Here is a 17,651-nt window from a genome sequence, read left to right as displayed (position 1 = left end):
GTGTGTGTGTGTGTGTGTGTGTGATTTGTGTGTGTGTTGTGTGGTGTGTGTGTGAATTACAGTAATTTAAGTTTACAGTAGTATTTCTCAGTTTTTGAGTAAGCCTTTATTTTATAACTTGCATGATGTACTGTACGTGATATTAAGGTTATCATAGTTTTTTTTTTACTGTTATCATACCATACAAATTTTATACCAACCCATCCCACAAGTTTAATTTATGAATGAGTGGTTCTTTGTTTCGTTTCCAGAAACAGTGCCTGACAATCAACGACCACTTCATCTCAGTGTATTTCTTGTTGGTTGTTTTACATTGCAGATGTTAATTAAACAAAGCACTATTAGCCTTTGTTTGGTCTTGTACTCTAATTGGAGTATGCATCTTTTGGGTTGTTTCAATGAAAACAATGTTAAGGCTTTGATGTTAAGACCAGCTGTAATGAAACTGAAGAAGTAATTAATTTCAGTAAGTTTATTCTGGAACAAACACAACTGATCCTGGCATGTCCACAAAAAGACTTTGTGAATGTTCAGTGATGCTAATTTCCAGGGCTTTTATATATGTAGTTTAAAATGTGACAACGTATATGGTAATTTTTCTAATGTGGACTACTGTAATGTTTACTCTGTTAAGTCTTCTGAACTCTTTGGAACAGTTCAAAGCTAGGTGGAAAGCTCAATAAGCTAATGAATTAGACACCTCCTCCTTAACAAGGAAACATGAGAAAAAGGAAAGAACTGTGAATATGTTGTACAAAATAACAATATAAGCTGCTGCACGCGCAAATGTATGAATTCATTATTTTGAATCAAGAAACATTGTGAGAACAATGTACCAAAGCACTGTATAGCTATGAAAACAAAATGTGGCCTACATTTCTTCTTCGTAAACTCATGCTAAACCAGTGCACGCTGCCTTGATAGACACAGAGTTTCTTGAAATGTACAATATTCAGTAGTGAAACCAGTACTTTATCAAGGTGGTGTAGTATGTGCCTCGAAACAGTGGACCATGGTATTTGTGTAAATCCTGAGATGGTAACACCTATTCAACATAATGCCTTGAGCCCCATGTTTGGGAGTTGCCATGGATTTCATTCAAGTAAATCCTGAGATTTTTTTTCCAATAAAGGCTAAATCCAATAACTTCTTACCTAACTCCTGGTAAACCCCCCTCTGGAATACTCATCAGCCATTCTTGTTAGGAATGGAATAGGCTCCCTGGTAAAGCCGAGTTGAATACGAATTAAGAAGGATCTTCGCACCAAAGCAGCTCTGGACTTATTTAAGGCTGTGTTGTGTGACGCATATCATCCACTTACACCAGCATTTTTTTTTTCAGCAATTTTCAGTGAAGTAAAAAGTACAATCTAAAGTAACTTATACCTAAGGCAATATGAAGTACAAATAAGCAGAACAATACAGTAAGAGTATTTGGTAATGTTACTACAGTAACATCAATTACCAAATGCGAGTAACACAAGGTGCTGAGTGTTTAGATGATGTGAGCAAAAAAAAAAAACATTTAAAGAATTGCAATTCATATTATTGGATGGTAAACTAACATAAGCCCCTTTCACGCTGGTATGCTCTACCCAGGTCACGACCTGGTGTCATGCGGGTCGGCTATGAGATTTCACACTGCTTTTTGAAGAAGCAGAGTCAACCTGGGTGACGGAAGCAAATACACAATACGTCCCAAATGTTGATAAGAGCAAATGTTTCTTCATTGTTCCACGCCATCCCTGCAGCAACATGTCTTATGATGTGTCTCAATCAACAGAAATATGGCTAAACAGAATAAACAAAAATGGCTCGCAGGTTCCTTGCGGAAGTGAAACCTTCACGCAGTGGCTGTTTGTTACTTCGTCTGCTTACGAAAGCCCATCATGCATTTTGTCTCACTCGACCCTGGTCAAAGCGTGTCAACCCACATCTTGAGGGTACTTGGTTTCACACTATGCAGGATTGTGACCCGGGTAGCCAGAATGCGGATCGGTCCACTGGTGTGAAGGGGCTTTAATTTCACAGATTTCTTACAGAAAACTAAACGAAAAGCAAGGTTTGGAAGTCTTACTCATGTTCTGCCTTTTGAAGGCTGTGTTTGCATAAGGTTCTTGTATTAATAATTAAACATCCACATACTGTAAAAGATCATAAAGTGTAACGTGACATCTCTCTTAGCTGCAGTTTCTGCTGATATCAATGTATTGCATTTCTGTTGTTTCAAGCTGCTTACAAGGATCTCTGTTGCCAGTCTGGATAAGAGCCCACTTGAAAAGAGCTCTCAGGGAAAACAGCAACCTTGACATTACTGCACTGGAGTGTGGAAACTTTACCAAGGTTATCCTAGATGTACAGTCTAAAGGGAGGTCGATTTAAACTGTGTCATGCATAATGCTTTCAAATATAAATATGTAACATGCAAACGTAAAGCAAGACCGCCACACTGCAGACTTTCCAGAAAACAATTTGCTCAGCAGATTTCTAATAAAACATCTATTGAAATGTTCCAGGAGTTGGCTGTTCATTAATTAAATGGTTGCAGAAATCAATACTTCAATTTGAAATTTTTGTTTCCGTTTCCTTGCTCAGAAGATGAATTCTTCTCCGAAGCGTGCCAGGTTTGATGATATTATGGGAAGACCTTCAGCCCTACAGCACCACTGTGTATTGAGATGTTGTCCCATAGCTGGACAGACCCCATGGGTACAGAGTAAACTAATTGGGTACACTACTGCGTTTTGTTTTAGTTTTTTTTCTCAAATAACAAAAAAACTGGAGGAAAGCTCCTGTATTAGTCAGGGAATTATTTCCTTATTAGGAACTAAAGTAGTTTATTACAGTTCAGTGGTGTGCAAGTGAGGAATCTTCATTTAATAGCCAACTTTGTTTTTGGGGTGTTTAGGGTAACAGTTTGTTATAAAAATCTGTAATTGTGCGTGTAGTTCTTGCGGTTTGCCAGCGCTCTGTACTATGGTTCTCAGTCATTATGTCTTTTGGTAGATTATAAAATCAACCATTTCACACCACCTGCCACGATTATAGCGTTGATTATAGCTATTCCTCAGTTGAAAAAGAAAAGGTTGCATGTATACACACGTCCAAGGGTCGGACGTTGCTCAACCACAAGCAGATAGCATTGGAACTGTTTGCAAACAAAGTACAGTACCATGATTGAGTCATGAAAAAGTGAACGTCAAAAGGGTTTGTCTGTTTTTAACAGTCTATGTTGCTTAAACCGGAAGGGAGAAACTTTGTAAGCACCATAAATATTACCTGGTTTTGACTGTAAATTGTGCTTGTGCTACGGCCGACAATAACCACACCACGTGTGCTGCGAAGTAGCGAAGGGATTCCATACTTAATTCAAGGTGCCCTCCGTTAATAACGATACATACATGAAACAAGCAAGTTGTATGTTAAATATCTAATAACTAATGCGAACAATGTTTTTCTTTCTTCAACATAGTACAGTAACTTCTATAGAAAAGCTCTGTTCACTGTGTTGGTCGTTAGTCCCACAGTGCTTTGTGGGTCACTTTCAGGGGGGCTTGGTGGTCCAGTGGTCAAAGAAAAGGGCTTGATACCAGGAGGTCTATGGTTCTAATCCCCACTCAGCTACTGACTAACTGTGTGTAACCCATAGCAAGTCATTTAACCTCCTTGTGCTCCGTCCTTTGGATGAGACGTAAAACTGAGGTCCTATTGTAAGTGACTGTGCAGCAGTTATTGATGCATAGTTCACCCCCTAGTCTCTGTAAGTTGCTTTGGATAAAAGTGCCTGCTAAATGACTCATTAATAATATACCAAGCATCAAAAGAAAAGTATCACTATTATATCACATTTATTTTCGAAAACAAATAAGGTATATAAATGATGGACATTGACGAAATGTTTTTGGTTTCTTTTTAATCACTCGATCATTCATCCTTGATCATGACACGCTTGAGTGACTATGACTGAAGCACATGCACTTAATCACCTAATTAGACAGTTGATTGGACACAGACATTGGATATGGAGTGATTTCAGCTGTTGATTTGCAAGCTTGAATAAAAGCAATAAAGAAAATCACAGAAAAAGAACAATATGCCATGTCTGTCAAGATAGCAGCGCCTTCATGCAATCGGCATGTTGGAGGTTGGACTAGGGCAGCGTACTGTGGCTGGCCGTCTTGGGTGCTCACAGCCAGCAATTTCAAACCTGGCAAGATGATATAACCAGACACACTCTGTCAATGACAGGCCACGAACTGGGAGACCAAGAGTTACAACACCTGCCCAAGATCGACAGATCATTTTGCAGCATCTTCGTGATGTCAATTGTTAATCAGCACAATAAAAAGTCACTGCACCTTGATCACATCTAGTGAATTTTATCCAAATATAAGTGATACGTTTCTTTTCATGCTCAAATATAAGTGATACATTTCTTTTGATGCTCAAATATGAGTGATAAGTTTATTTTGATGCTCAGTATAATTTAGGGGTGGTGGGAAGACGAATGACAATAACTAAATTGTACACATTGGATTAACACAAGTTGTATCCGTGCAATGATAGTACAAGATCTGTTGTGTTTTTTTTTTTGTTTTTTTTTAAATATGTCACACTGTGGGGTGTTATGATCATATGACATTTATCAGGTCAAAGGGTCATGTCAAGCTGTTTTTGGACCTTTAAATGGCTCAAAAATGTGTTCTGCCTGAGCTAGAAGTGTTTACGTAGGTTCCTAAATTTCTCAGATTATGTGTCAGGTTTTTACCAAATAGATTTGATTTATATCTTTCATTAGTGTGGCAGGGTGAAAGCCCTGCCGATGCACGGTGTGTGTGCCGGGGGGAGTATTGGGTGGCAGGGAGGGGGTTGAATACCTCCCTGCAAAAACACGTGGGGATGTGGCTGGAGCCGTGCATTGAATAAGTGATTAAATGATTAATTAAGGCATAGGTGTATAAATAGGGTGCTCACGGGTGTTAGTGGAGGTAGTGATGGTGAAGGTGCTGGTCGGTAGAGTTTTGTTGTTTTGTAGTATATTGTGTTTTGATGTATGTATAAATGCGCATGAGCATGTAACTGCAGCATTTCTGGTCTCTGAGTCTCCATGCCAACGCACCACGTCATAATTAGGTTTTGGCAGGGTGTCATAAATGTCCCTTTTTGACAAAAATGTGTGTGTTTTTTTTAAATGTCAACTCATGGTGCACAATTCTGATTACCTCAAACCATGCAAGTTACTATATACATCTATGGAAAGCTTTTTGTCTTCCTTCTTATGTCACACATGAGTTTCAATATTTTCATAGGTAGAATAAATATTTCAATGCTTTATATCTGTGCTCTACCAAAAATTCTTAAATATAAATATGCTACTTGCACCTCAATGAATTGGCTTGTTGGGCACTGAAATTACAAACCTACCAATAAAACTATAAATGATTGTCTTGTAACCTGCATCTTAAGCAGACACAGCACAAGTACAAAACCTGGCATGTAACAGTCATTACAAGACATGTACTGTAACATCTGTTACACCACCACTTTTAACTACCATATTCCTTTGAGCAATTTCTTGCGTCTCAAAAATAGCCTGCGTCTTAAAATTCGAGTATAGCAGTGATGCGTGTATTAAAATCGCCAACAAAAGTCTTGACTACCTGAGTACACGATCAGCAACATGACTGACTGCCGAGAAAAGATGAACCAAAGTGTTACTTTTCAAAGAAGCATCATTAGCTTCCTGAGGAATTAAAAGAGAAGCTTTTACAATTTCAGCGTTTCTAACAAACAGTACCAGCTTGGACAGATCGGAAATGCTGACCAGACCTCCGTATTTTTTCGACATGCCAAGCAATACCACAGTTCACAAATTGGGTTTAAAACAGGCGTGAGTAATCATGACTCGAAATGAGAAGCAGCACATAACTGTAATGCTCTTTGTGACAGCAGATGGCTGCAAATTGCCTCCATATGCATAATTGAGGTTGTATCTTTGTAAATACATATTTATTTGATGCATGTTTTTTTTTTCCCCTCAAATTGAGGGTGGGAAATTTGGGCTGCGTCTTAAATTAGAGGGAGTCTTAAGTTCAAAGGAATGTAGTGTATCTCTGGTATACTTTGGTGGAGTGAGATGACACATACTGTATGCATGTAGCGCAGAGGAAACAGTTTCGAACCTTTTTATGTTAGAACCACTTTAGGTGTATCAGCAGTAAAAACCATAAGTTTCCTTAGTAAAAAGTGTTTTCAGCAACTAGTAAGATTTATTTTTTTGTTCTGAATGTACTTGTTACTATGGCTCTTTTGAATTTCAGTATAACATTACAACCAGCCTGTAATTAACTCCAGCATAATATTAATGATGACTTCCAGGGATATTTATGTTATATATAGTGTTTTTTTAATACATTATAATAATAATAATAATAAATAATAATAATAATAATAATAATAATTATTCATGTGCTGGATACAGAGGGCACATTATCCGTAAAAGCACCAGGGATGCCTTTTCACATTCATCTTCCTCATCATTACTGTTCATCGTCCTGTATATTGAATGGGCTATGATTCAGTCCATGAGAGGTTGTTGGCCTTACACAGGCAGGTGCTTCTGGTGCAAGCTGACACTCCGTGCTTGCAGGTCAGGAACTCCATGTTTGCATCTGGAGCTTGTGCCTTCTATACACTGGCAGCAGAAGTAAGGACTGCTCTGTTGTGTTGTACCTTCAAAGACTTTTTGTAATGTGAAACAAATGCATTAAAACCTTGATGTATACCTTTAAGTGTAACTGTGTGTTACAGCGTGTTTCCAAAAAAAAAAGAAAAAATATGTTTCAAAAGCCTTCACGCCATGTTGTAAAACTGCAAAAATAAAATACAGATTTAATTTGGCCTTTTAAAGACGGGAGCTTGGTTACAAAACTAACATCACTGCATTCACTGACATTCTAATAACTGTCTCGCAAAAGCTCTTAATACTGACAGCCATGTTACTTAGCAACCCGGTTAGGGTGCGGTCAGAAACTGCTGCACGAATGTCATCCTGCACTTTGCTTACTGTATCACTTAATAACATTGGAAGCAGAATCAGACTTCCCTCCCTCTCAAACGTAAGATCCTGGTTGGCTTGTCAGAAATATGGTGTGTGAGTGATACTAGTACTCATGGTGGTCATCATGACTGCAGCTCTCATCGATAACTTACAAAGAGACACAAGCAATATGCAAGATCTTTTGTTTATTCAAAGTATATGCGTGACTTGTATTCAATGACGGAGATACTTTGTTCGGCACATGCTACTATTTTCTCCTTTCAAAAGTTGGCTCTGGTAACCTTAGGAAATAAAAATTTTAAAGGGCTTAGTTTAGGTACAGTAACCTTCTATAAGTTTTAAAAATGTTATTTTATTCCAAGTTTAATAGTTGGCTTACTTTTCTTTTTTCTCTCCCTGTTGGCAGGTTCTCAAAGCTGAGAAGTCTCAATCTGTCCAATAATCACTTGGAGGACTTCCCTCTTGCCCTCTGTGATATCCCAACGCTAACAGAAGTGAACTTGTCCTGTAACTGTCTCTCAACGGTGCATGCTGCTGTAGGGAATATGCACAAGTAAGTCCAGGAAATCAAATTCAACTATCTCCAGCAATGTGTCCTTTATCATGGTTACTATTTCCATCACTCTTCAACAAAGTGTACAGAAGTTATATGCTTTATGAAGAAACACAAATATAAATCCAAACCTATAAAAACATTATCACACACACAATTATCTCCAAACACAAAATGAGGCTTATTTTTAAACAGTTGAAAATAACTGTACTTGTGTATTTTCATTTATTTTTTTCATCTGTAGCCTGCAAACCTTTTTGTTGGATGGCAACTGTCTACAGTCCCTCCCCATGGAGCTGGAGAAATTGCAGCACCTGAGTTACCTTGGCCTTTCCTTCAACGAGTTCACAGAGATCCCTGCAGTCCTCCAGACGCTCACTGCCATGGAGAAACTCTGCATGTCCGGGAACAATCTCCACACTCTTAACCTCCAGACTCTCCGGCTACTTCACATCAAGCACGTAGACTTGAGGTAGCGTGGCATTCCTTTTCTCCCAACTACTGTGTGGTTCACAATCTAGGAAAAAAATGAATAGCATCTGGGATTACTCCATTTAATGCAGTCAGCTGTGAGCCTTGTCATTGTTCCATTGGTCATTGACGGAACAAGGGGTGTAACAAGTATTGACTGTGGTGCTGCAACCAGGTGCCATTAAGAGGAGCTCCTGTTGGTTGTGCAATATGTAAGTGTGTTTACAGCTTTTACTGCTTTAAATCAAACACTGGAATTTTTGTTTTTATTAAGACACCTTCGGACCATTGTATTCATGGTTAGCTAAATACATGACATTATAATCTTCACAAAAGGAGGATTGCATAAACTGTGCACACATTCATTTGCTTCAAACCTATTATTTTTTAAAGGGTTGCTGAGGAATTAACTGCAGGCAAGCATGCAGTCGCTCCTTCTCGTTATGCAACTTTCTCAGTTCACGAGGTTCCACAACTTGAAGCTTTTGATAACTTTAGGATGTCATATTTAAAAGCAAAACAGTTTAAAGTACAACTGTAGTACGTCATACAGTGACTTGCAAATTGAAAAGTTAATCATTGGAAATGTTTTCTGTTACATATTCTCTCTTCCATGTATTGGAACAGTATTGGGAAGCCTGTATTATGTCTCTGGCTGTTGCATAAGAAATTAAAGAGCTGCTTGGTAGGGGTATGAAATATCACTGTTATCCTAGATAATGTATTCTTCTATTTTAGATTCACTTTGCTTCATTTTCTGTTTCAATCATCACATCCTGTAATTTTTTTAAACTCCCAAGTTTAAGCAACCCATTTGATGAACCTCTAATTACTGTACATCTGCTACACCATTGACCTGTCCCCTCGGCCACTAGTGGATGGTTTAGATTCACTAAACCTCCAAGTTTAGTGAATCTAAACAACAAGAAAAAAAAAAACTTAAGTTATTATACCAAGTTGGAGTTTTATATTTCATGTATTACACACAGGTAGAAGACCTGATACTTTATGGTTTACTGGATTAAAAAGACACTCAAGTTTGTTTTTGCTGTCATTAGAGTGGCAATACTTAGATCATTGTAGGTCATTGAATAATTATGCTCCCAGAAGCAAACAAAAAAAGGTGATTTGATTAACTTAAAAAGAAGCTTAGGTAAAGCTTTTGGTTTTCTCTTTCAAGTTTCTGACCTTTTTTTCTTCCTTCTCCTGTGCTTGCTATGTTCAGGCTCAACAAGATCAGGAGGGTGGTTCAGGAGGAGCCAGACTTCCTGCAGCACATCACCCACCTGGATCTGAGGGACAACCACCTGCGCCATCTGGACTCCACAGCGTTCACAAAGCTTGAGGTGCTGCACTGCGAACGAAACCACCTTGCTGCTCTTAAAGTCAGTGGGTGCTTACTAAAAGGACTCTACGTATCATCCAATGGTAAAACACATTTATTTATTTGTTAAAAAGGAAATCTCCAGCCATTCCCCCTGTACAGCTATGTACGGTTGCTTATAAGTTATGACGGTTTTAAAACCCATTTTCTTGCATCTTGTTAGCACTGGTCCTCCTTTTTGTCTGCTGAAGATCTTTTGGTTCTTTGCTGATGTATTTTAAATCCAACCCTGTAGATGAAAAGCTGCTGCTGCTGCTGCTTGGTGCCCAATCACTTAATGTGTGTGTAGTTCACACTCTCTCCAGTGATGTAGCTGCAATCAGGTCATGTGATTCACAGCAGCATGTGTTTGTAGTTCACACTCTCTCCAGTGATGTAGCTGCAATCAGGTCATGTGATTCACAGCATCATGTGTTTGTAGTTCACACTCTCTCCAGTGATGTAGCTGCAATCAGGTCATGTGATTCACAGCATCATGTGTTTGTAGTTCACACTCTCTCCAGTGATGTAGCTGCAATCAGGTCATGTGATTCACAGCATCATGTGTTTGTAGTTCACACTCTCTCCAGTGATGTAGCTGCAATCAGGTCATGTGATTCACAGCATCATGTGTTTGTAGTTCACACTCTCTCCAGTGATGTAGCTGCAATCAGGTCATGTGATTCACAGCATCATGTGTTTGTAGTTCACACTCTCTCCAGTGATGTAGCTGCAATCAGGTCATGTGATTTACAGCAGCATGTGTTTGTAGTTCACACTCGCTCCAGTGATGTAGCTGCAATCAGGCCATGTGATTCACAGCAAAGGTACCTGAATGCAGCAGTTTATCTGTACATGTGTTTTGACATAATACTAAAACAATATGATTTATAATAGTGTTAATGACCTATGTTTAACTACCACTGCAGGTCATTAACTGCTGGTAAAGGACCTCCACGCCGGTCTTTTAAGACTTAATTAGCGTAAATAAAAAACAAGTCAAGTTTTTTTGCACAGTAATAGGGAGGTGTGGCCGAACCCTGGGAATGAATTTTCGGGCCAACCAGTCCAAGGTACTCTGTTCCCTTTACACAGTGCCCTCACAGGTCGGGGAGGAGATCTAACACCAAGAATCATTCGATCTCTGTCACAGGAGGCCAGTAATAATGCTAACAAAAAGGACTCTTGTGTGCTAGAACCTTCAGAAGTGATAAGAAAAGGAGAACTAACAATGTAAAATAACCTCATTTGTAATAAGCCTTTTGAGGCTCAGGCTTGTTGACCTATCATTGTTGATTTTAGAGTTTAATAATTTCCAACTTAAAATATTAATGACCTGTTTTACTTCGTTTCAGTACTATCTCAGCTGGAAGTTTATCCAGTACCCAGTTACCTTACATACATGGATGTTTCCAGGCAAGTAGCATATGCTTGTTATAAAATAAAGATGAAAGACAATGAAACAATGGTAGATCTATACAAATCAAAATTAAGACAAGGTTATGAAAAGTCTTTTGGATGTATTTCTGTCTGTAAAAATATGTAACATGCCAGGGAGGTTCTGTTTTAATGATTACATTAATGACAGTGCTTAGATCTGTCATGGTTTTAAATCAATTGAATGTACCTGTGTTTAATACAGTACACTTTAATAGAAAACAAATGAGAACTAATTTAAAATACCTTGTGATCCTGTGTTTCAGGTTTTTTGACTCAGTAGGTTGCAAAACATTTACAAACTGTAATGTTCAAAATAGTAAAACACAGTAAAGAAATTGAAAAGGAAAGTCAAACAGATATTTAGCTGAACAGCTTTAGCTGATGGAACTTTAATCCATTCTTTGATTATTTCTCTCCCTGTGATGTTGAACTGTGTTTCCACAGGAACCATCTGGAGTGCTTGCCCGAGTGGGTGTGTGAGAGCAAAAAACTGGAAGTGTTGGACATTGGCCACAACCAGATTTGTGAACTGCCTGTTAGGTGAGTGCGCAAAAAGGTTTGCACAAAACTCCCACCAGACAGTGGTAGAAGCATCAGCAGTTTCTAATTTCATGCTTAGCCACCTTTAGTCGCAAGAAATCTTTAATTTACCCTTATTGCAACTTGTTATTTTTGTGAAGTGGTGTCCTTGTCATTAAAATTGCTGCTGAACAGTTACCATCACCCACTGGTGAGATTATAGGCAGCAGGGGTTACAGGTAGAGAAAACAAAAACGCACAGCGGGACAAATTGTATATGTCTACATTTTAATGATCTAAATTGTTAATAGTGCTGCTGTAGTTACTTAACCTATCCGTAATTACTTTTATTTTGAACTGGGGGTGGGGCAGCTGATGAAATATAATCGCAAAAACAGTACTAGTTGTAAACAGCCTCTCTTTTGGATTAGGTCAATGATATTAATTTCTACTTTTGGTTTCAGACTGGCTGTCCTGTTAAGACTGAATCATTGATTTCCATGCACCTTATCAGTTGAATATTTTCACAGTCTGTACTAAAACCTCCAGTAACACAGTGCAGTTAAAGAAAGCTTGGCTAGTCAGCAACCTAGTCAATACAGTGCATATATGTACATACTAGTGTATGTGGTGAAGACTTTGGGTCAGTCCTGGTCTGGTTGTTGTGGGGATGACAAGCAAGTTGTTTTAGTGTCAGCTGCAGAAGTGCTGCTTTGTAATGTGAGAATATCCGATTGGATAAAAGGTCACGGTAGGGCATTGATTAAATAATGGAGTCCTGAAAGAGGGAGCCAGGTGGTAAATGCAGAGTAATCTCAGCCTCATAATACAGGGGGTAATGAGTTTCCTGCAGGAATGAAACTTGATAAGACTGTACTCTCCCCCACCAGACTTGGGAGTCTTAACTCCTCCTTGCTTTTGCAGCATTTGGCCTCCTGGACATCACCTTTCATCAATACAATTGTGACTTAATGTAAAATGATAACGCGTTAATGAGTTTTAAAATTAATTGAAAATAAACTCCTTGTTGGTTTTACATGGACGGATGAGCTCTAATCTTGGACCATATTACCAGGTCTGTGAAACTAAGTGTACAGTATATCCTGTTTTCTCTTCCAAGCTCTGGTGTATCTGTAGTTATACCACAAGCGTGGGATAAATTGAGTGGATAACATGAGTGGGATAACATGCTTACCAGGACATGTTCGAAAAGTGTCTTTGTTTACGTTCCAGTGGTGTGCTGTTGAAATTCAGGACAGAGCTGCACTTGGGTAGCTCAAACAATACTGCCACCAATTATAACTTTAAAGTGGCTGAAATAATTTTAGATTTCGAACAAGTTTAGTCAAGAAATGCCAGCTACCGATCTGCCTGCGTCTGGCTTATCCAAACAGCCTGTAGCCCCTTCATTAACACCACTTAACGTTAGGAAACAACAGCGAGGCTGCAAACTGACAAACTGAGCTCAAGGTTCTAGCTAAAAAGACGGTTGCGAAGAGGCCATAAACCGTGTTCGAAATGAATCTGCTTTGAAGCATAGTCTTTTGACAATTAAACTAAAGATCCAGCAGATAAAATAATCCCTGAATTAATTGATTGATTTAATATAAAAAAATGTAAAAATTGTATAGCTATTTATTTTAAATATATACTTGTGATATAAACAGAATACTACAGGGTTGATGTGCAGTGCGAAAATAGAGGACTTGTACCACTGGGACAAAAAAAAGCGTATACCACGAACGATTGTTCAGTATCGTATATTTTCGTTCTGCACATCAACCCTACAGGTCTTATCCACAGCAAATTGTTTGAAATAGTTCCAGACTGCGCTTTTTGGAATCACTTGTGGAAATGATGTGAAATAAATGTAAATTAACTTGTGCATTCAAGTGGGTTTGTGTGTGAACATCTTATCACGTCATCATTTTGACCTAATGTTAACAATGTTAGATATCAGTGTAGTCTAGTGTTATTTAATTTACTTTGTAAGCCTGTTTATTTGACATTTGAATCAGATACAACCGTGAACCAGTGTGCGTAGCTGTATTTTCCCCCCTTTTATTAATCCTTTTCAGCCACTGCTCCTCTTTTTGCTTTGGTAGAACAACAAATTAAGATCTCTCTTACTTCAGTTAGTATTGCCACAATAACTTTAATAGAAATGTGCACAGTAAAATGTTTTATGCAAGTCTCATTCAGCAACATTAACGTGCATATTGCCATTTAAGTTATCCATATCTTAAATTGGTACACAGCTATATTATTACATCAATGACATATATTGTTTAATTGTCACTTACTTGGGGATCAATTATAGTTAATTTAATTTAAATATGCTGAATATTCATACTTTTATCATTGGCATCCATAAACAGTCCATTTGAAACATAATGTTTTAAGGAATACGAAGGATACCTTGTTACATAGTGCTTTTACAGTAAAATTAATTTCAATAGCCTGCCTTCTACTGTATCTATATTTTGGTGTCTTCGATCTCAAAAATACAACCTATGAAACCTTGTTCTGCAGAAGCTTACTGTGGGATTAAAAATGACTAGCCAAATAATTTTGGCTTACTAAAGTTAGTATAAAAAAATGCTGCATTATTTGGTATAACTTACTTTACTTAGCTAAAAAAAAATGTGAAACAAACTCAACATAAATTATTTTAAAAAATAGCCCCAGTGAATAAATGGACACAGTTTGTGGAAACACTGTAATTCCTAAATGCTGAGATTCCTCCATCTGTATTACTGCAAAGTGAAGCCAGTCAAAAACAAGGAATCTTTAAAATAAACACAAAATATATTTTTTAGACAACTCTCATTTTTATCCAGGTATTTAGACCAGTGTGTAATCTGGACTTTGTGAAAGTAAAATAAAACTGTTTCAAAACAAGCAGGAAGGTGAATGACTGCGTCACCCCTTCACTCATCCTCTGTGTTTGTTTGCCTTGTAGGCTGTTCTGTAACAGCAGTCTGCGGAAGCTGCTGGCCGGACACAACCAGCTGCGGACACTCCCAGAGAGACTGGAGCGCACCGAGGTGGAGGTTCTGGACGTGCAGCACAACCAGCTCCTTGAACTGCCCTCCAACTTCTTCCTGAAAGCAGACAGGTAAGAGCCTGTGCTTGTGTGCAGTTATCACACGCAACAATATAAGGGTGGCTTGGTTTATTGGTGGAGCACAGAGACACTGCCCAGGGAACATGTGCTTTAGCAAACTATGTACTTAAATGCTGAACTTGACTGAAATTGTTGTATTAGTTTTGGATAACGAGAAGAATGTTACTTAGCCCTGTTGTGACTCTTGGTGGTAGTTCTAGAACATTGTTGCCTATTGTCTGGCTCTGTTGTCATGTGATCTGCCGTAATTTAGTCACATTTTTTTCTTAAATATGATGAAATGGGGCATTTTCTGATTTGTGATTTCAAATGATCCCCGAAACATCAAACCCCCTTTTTTTAAATGAGTAAAGAATTTGGTATTCTGAAGCAGGAATGCAAGTTAAATACACATGAAACTTAACATAGATATTGCACTGAGCACACACTGACATTCTGAACAAGTTCAGCTGTAGGGTCATGTAAGATTCGTCAGTCTGTATTACTGAAGACCCAGCTCCCTTCAAGCAAACACGAACCATAACTTCATAGAGGCTGAACAAAAACACATTTAGGCTTATTGCCGAATTGTGTAATATATTCAGATACCAGTAAATGTCTATCATGATATCACTCTGCTGAAAACTATTTATTTGACAGATTATATTACAGTTTGTCATGTGCTACTATATTGGCGTGTACAAAAGCAGTCATTTTTATTTTCCACATTGTGTGCTCTTTTCTAGTTCTATTACAATTGACAATTTTAAACAAGTCCCAGTGACAGTCTGTTTTAGCTAATTGTTCAAAATAAAGTCCTGTGACCACACACCTGTTGAATTCTGTTAGGTATAAGTCCAAGTTGTTGCCTAGCAATCTTTACTGTTTACTGTATAGCTCATTTGAAGAATATTGGTTGCTTATTCATGAGCTGTGTTGATGAATAACAAAACCCTACTCAGTCTTCCTTTTACAGGTATGAGTTCTTGCTGTAATTATACTTCTGCATGCTGGTTCACTGTCAAACAAACAAGCTGCTTTGCCTTGTTGCTAGTCAACAAGACTTTCAGAAGGAACAGGAATGTGCAACATTCACACATCATTAGAAGTGACAGCTACAAAATGAAGGAGGTGCTCTGTCCCCCCCGTCCCCCCCCCCCACATATTTGTCTACATTTAATCCATAATATATATATTTACATTTTGTTTTTATCGTTTCATGTTAATGCAAAATGGGCACCAAGTGAAATGTATCCAGTTGTCCACCCTCTCTACCTGCCCAAATCTTCACCCTCTATATGTCAATAATTATGTGAAATGACTGTATTGAGGAGTGGCTGTCTGCACATGCTAAATACACATCTCTGATTATCCTATTATTTGGAGTAGTGTACAAAATGCTGTACTGCAAAAAACTAAAATGGTTTGGGACAAGCCCTACATACAATATAGTACCAGTCCTAGATAAAGGAAACTTTTAATATCTTTTTTTATATATATATACAATTTACCAAACTTTAAGTGATCTATGGACCTATTTTAGAGTGTAGCTAAAAGGCATGGTTTCACAATACCTTGGACTTGCTCTCAGCAAATCTCAATACTGTTAATGAAGGGGGAAAAAAAAACAAACAAAAAAAAACCACCCAGCTCCATTCATCCCTGACCCTGTTTCTGTTCCAAGAAGGATATACTGTATATGTATATTTACATCATGATCATGACACAACACAAATGAGTCTGCCTTTAAATCACACAGACCCTTCCTCACAAGACCTGCAACAGTATCGGGTGACAATGCTGTTTTTTTTTTTTTTTTAATTGGGCTTTGTTATCTGATTTCGGGGTAGTGAGCTATCCATACCAGTTGTGTGCTACCACTTCACAGTGGCGAGAGACGTTATTTGCATTATGAAATACCCTGTTTGCAGTTTATGGCTAGACAACGTGGATTGGGTCTGTGTTACGAAACAATTTCAAACAACGCAGGGCACAGCAGAAGAGATGATACCATCGTACCTGGACAAATGTATGTGGAGAGAAAGGTACAGCAGGAATTGTCAAGATGCATTTATAAATGTTCTGCATCAGATCACACAGCTGCGCAGGGGGTGTGACCAGCGGCAGCAGGCAGGCAGACCGACCAGAGGAGAAGAACGGACAGACCGGGGGCAGCAGCAACAAAACACCTATTTAACCACCAAAGTCTCTTTTAAGAGCGACCCAAATCTTTTAGTTTTGAATTTATTTGAATGCTTTTGCTTTTTTTCACTACCGGTACTTTAATTAATCATTGGTGTCTGATTCAGACTCATTCAATATCTCATGTACATTTCAGTTTTCCAAAAGGTCGACATTTACATAAGTCTCGCCACTCATGTTTATTGAGATAAATTCCAATGTCTGCCTTTTTTTTTCAAAATTGTTGTGCCGTATGGATATCTACCAGTGACTTGCCCCTTTTTAAAAGAAGTGCTGACTCATATGCTGTAATATCAACACCCCAATGTGACCTGTTTTGACCAATCAGTATTTAAAATATCCTTTTTATAAGATTATTCATCTGCTTACTGACTTTTTAACTTTACAGCTTACGATTCCTGAACGCCTCAGCCAACAAGCTGGAAACACTTCCTCCCTCCAGTGTGTCCGAGGAAAGCCACAGCATCCTGCAAGAGCTCTATCTGACCAACAACCGCCTGACCGACAAATGTGTGCCACTGCTGACAGGCCACTGTCACCTGCGAGTCCTGCACCTTGCGTACAACCACATGCAGAGCTTCCCAGCCAGGTAAGATCGGCAATGAATATAGAAAACTTAACCCGTTCCTAGTAAGGAGTTATACAGCGAACCTGGAAAGGGCTGCCCTCTCTTTTCCCAGATTTAAAGAGTAAGTAGCGGGGTTCCAAAAAATATAACGTTACACGACACTTCCCCACGTGTTGCTACAACTGTTTAAATAACGTACCTGTAATTTCTTTTCATAACATCCTGACAACTTTTTACGCTTTAAAGTCTGTTTCAAAGCTCTATTCTAAATGGCCGCTCTAGTACACTGATAGTGTAAGGTTGTCAAACAAGTAACACAGCCAAATGAAAATCATACTTGACCCTGCTTGTACCAATTGTAAGCTCGGT

General features: G+C 38.4%; 1 protein-coding gene across 1 annotated transcript in view; it reads left to right on the top strand.

The window, feature by feature from the left end:
• LOC117394457 (PH domain leucine-rich repeat-containing protein phosphatase 1-like) overlaps positions 1-17,651 on the top strand; it is a 99,783-nt gene that overhangs the window by 70,744 nt on the left and 11,388 nt on the right. The window contains exons 5-11 of the mRNA XM_033992772.3: positions 7,467-7,613; positions 7,858-8,085; positions 9,310-9,512; positions 10,803-10,863; positions 11,332-11,427; positions 14,369-14,524; positions 17,103-17,303. Coding sequence (XP_033848663.3) covers positions 7,467-7,613; positions 7,858-8,085; positions 9,310-9,512; positions 10,803-10,863; positions 11,332-11,427; positions 14,369-14,524; positions 17,103-17,303 — 1,092 coding nt within the window. The remainder of the gene's footprint in view (positions 1-7,466; positions 7,614-7,857; positions 8,086-9,309; positions 9,513-10,802; positions 10,864-11,331; positions 11,428-14,368; positions 14,525-17,102; positions 17,304-17,651) is intronic.

The sequence above is a fragment of the Acipenser ruthenus genome, chromosome 3 (genome assembly GCF_902713425.1).
Source record: "Acipenser ruthenus chromosome 3, fAciRut3.2 maternal haplotype, whole genome shotgun sequence".
Lineage (NCBI taxonomy): Eukaryota > Metazoa > Chordata > Actinopteri > Acipenseriformes > Acipenseridae > Acipenser > Acipenser ruthenus.
This window is presented reverse-complemented; position numbering and strand designations above follow the sequence as displayed.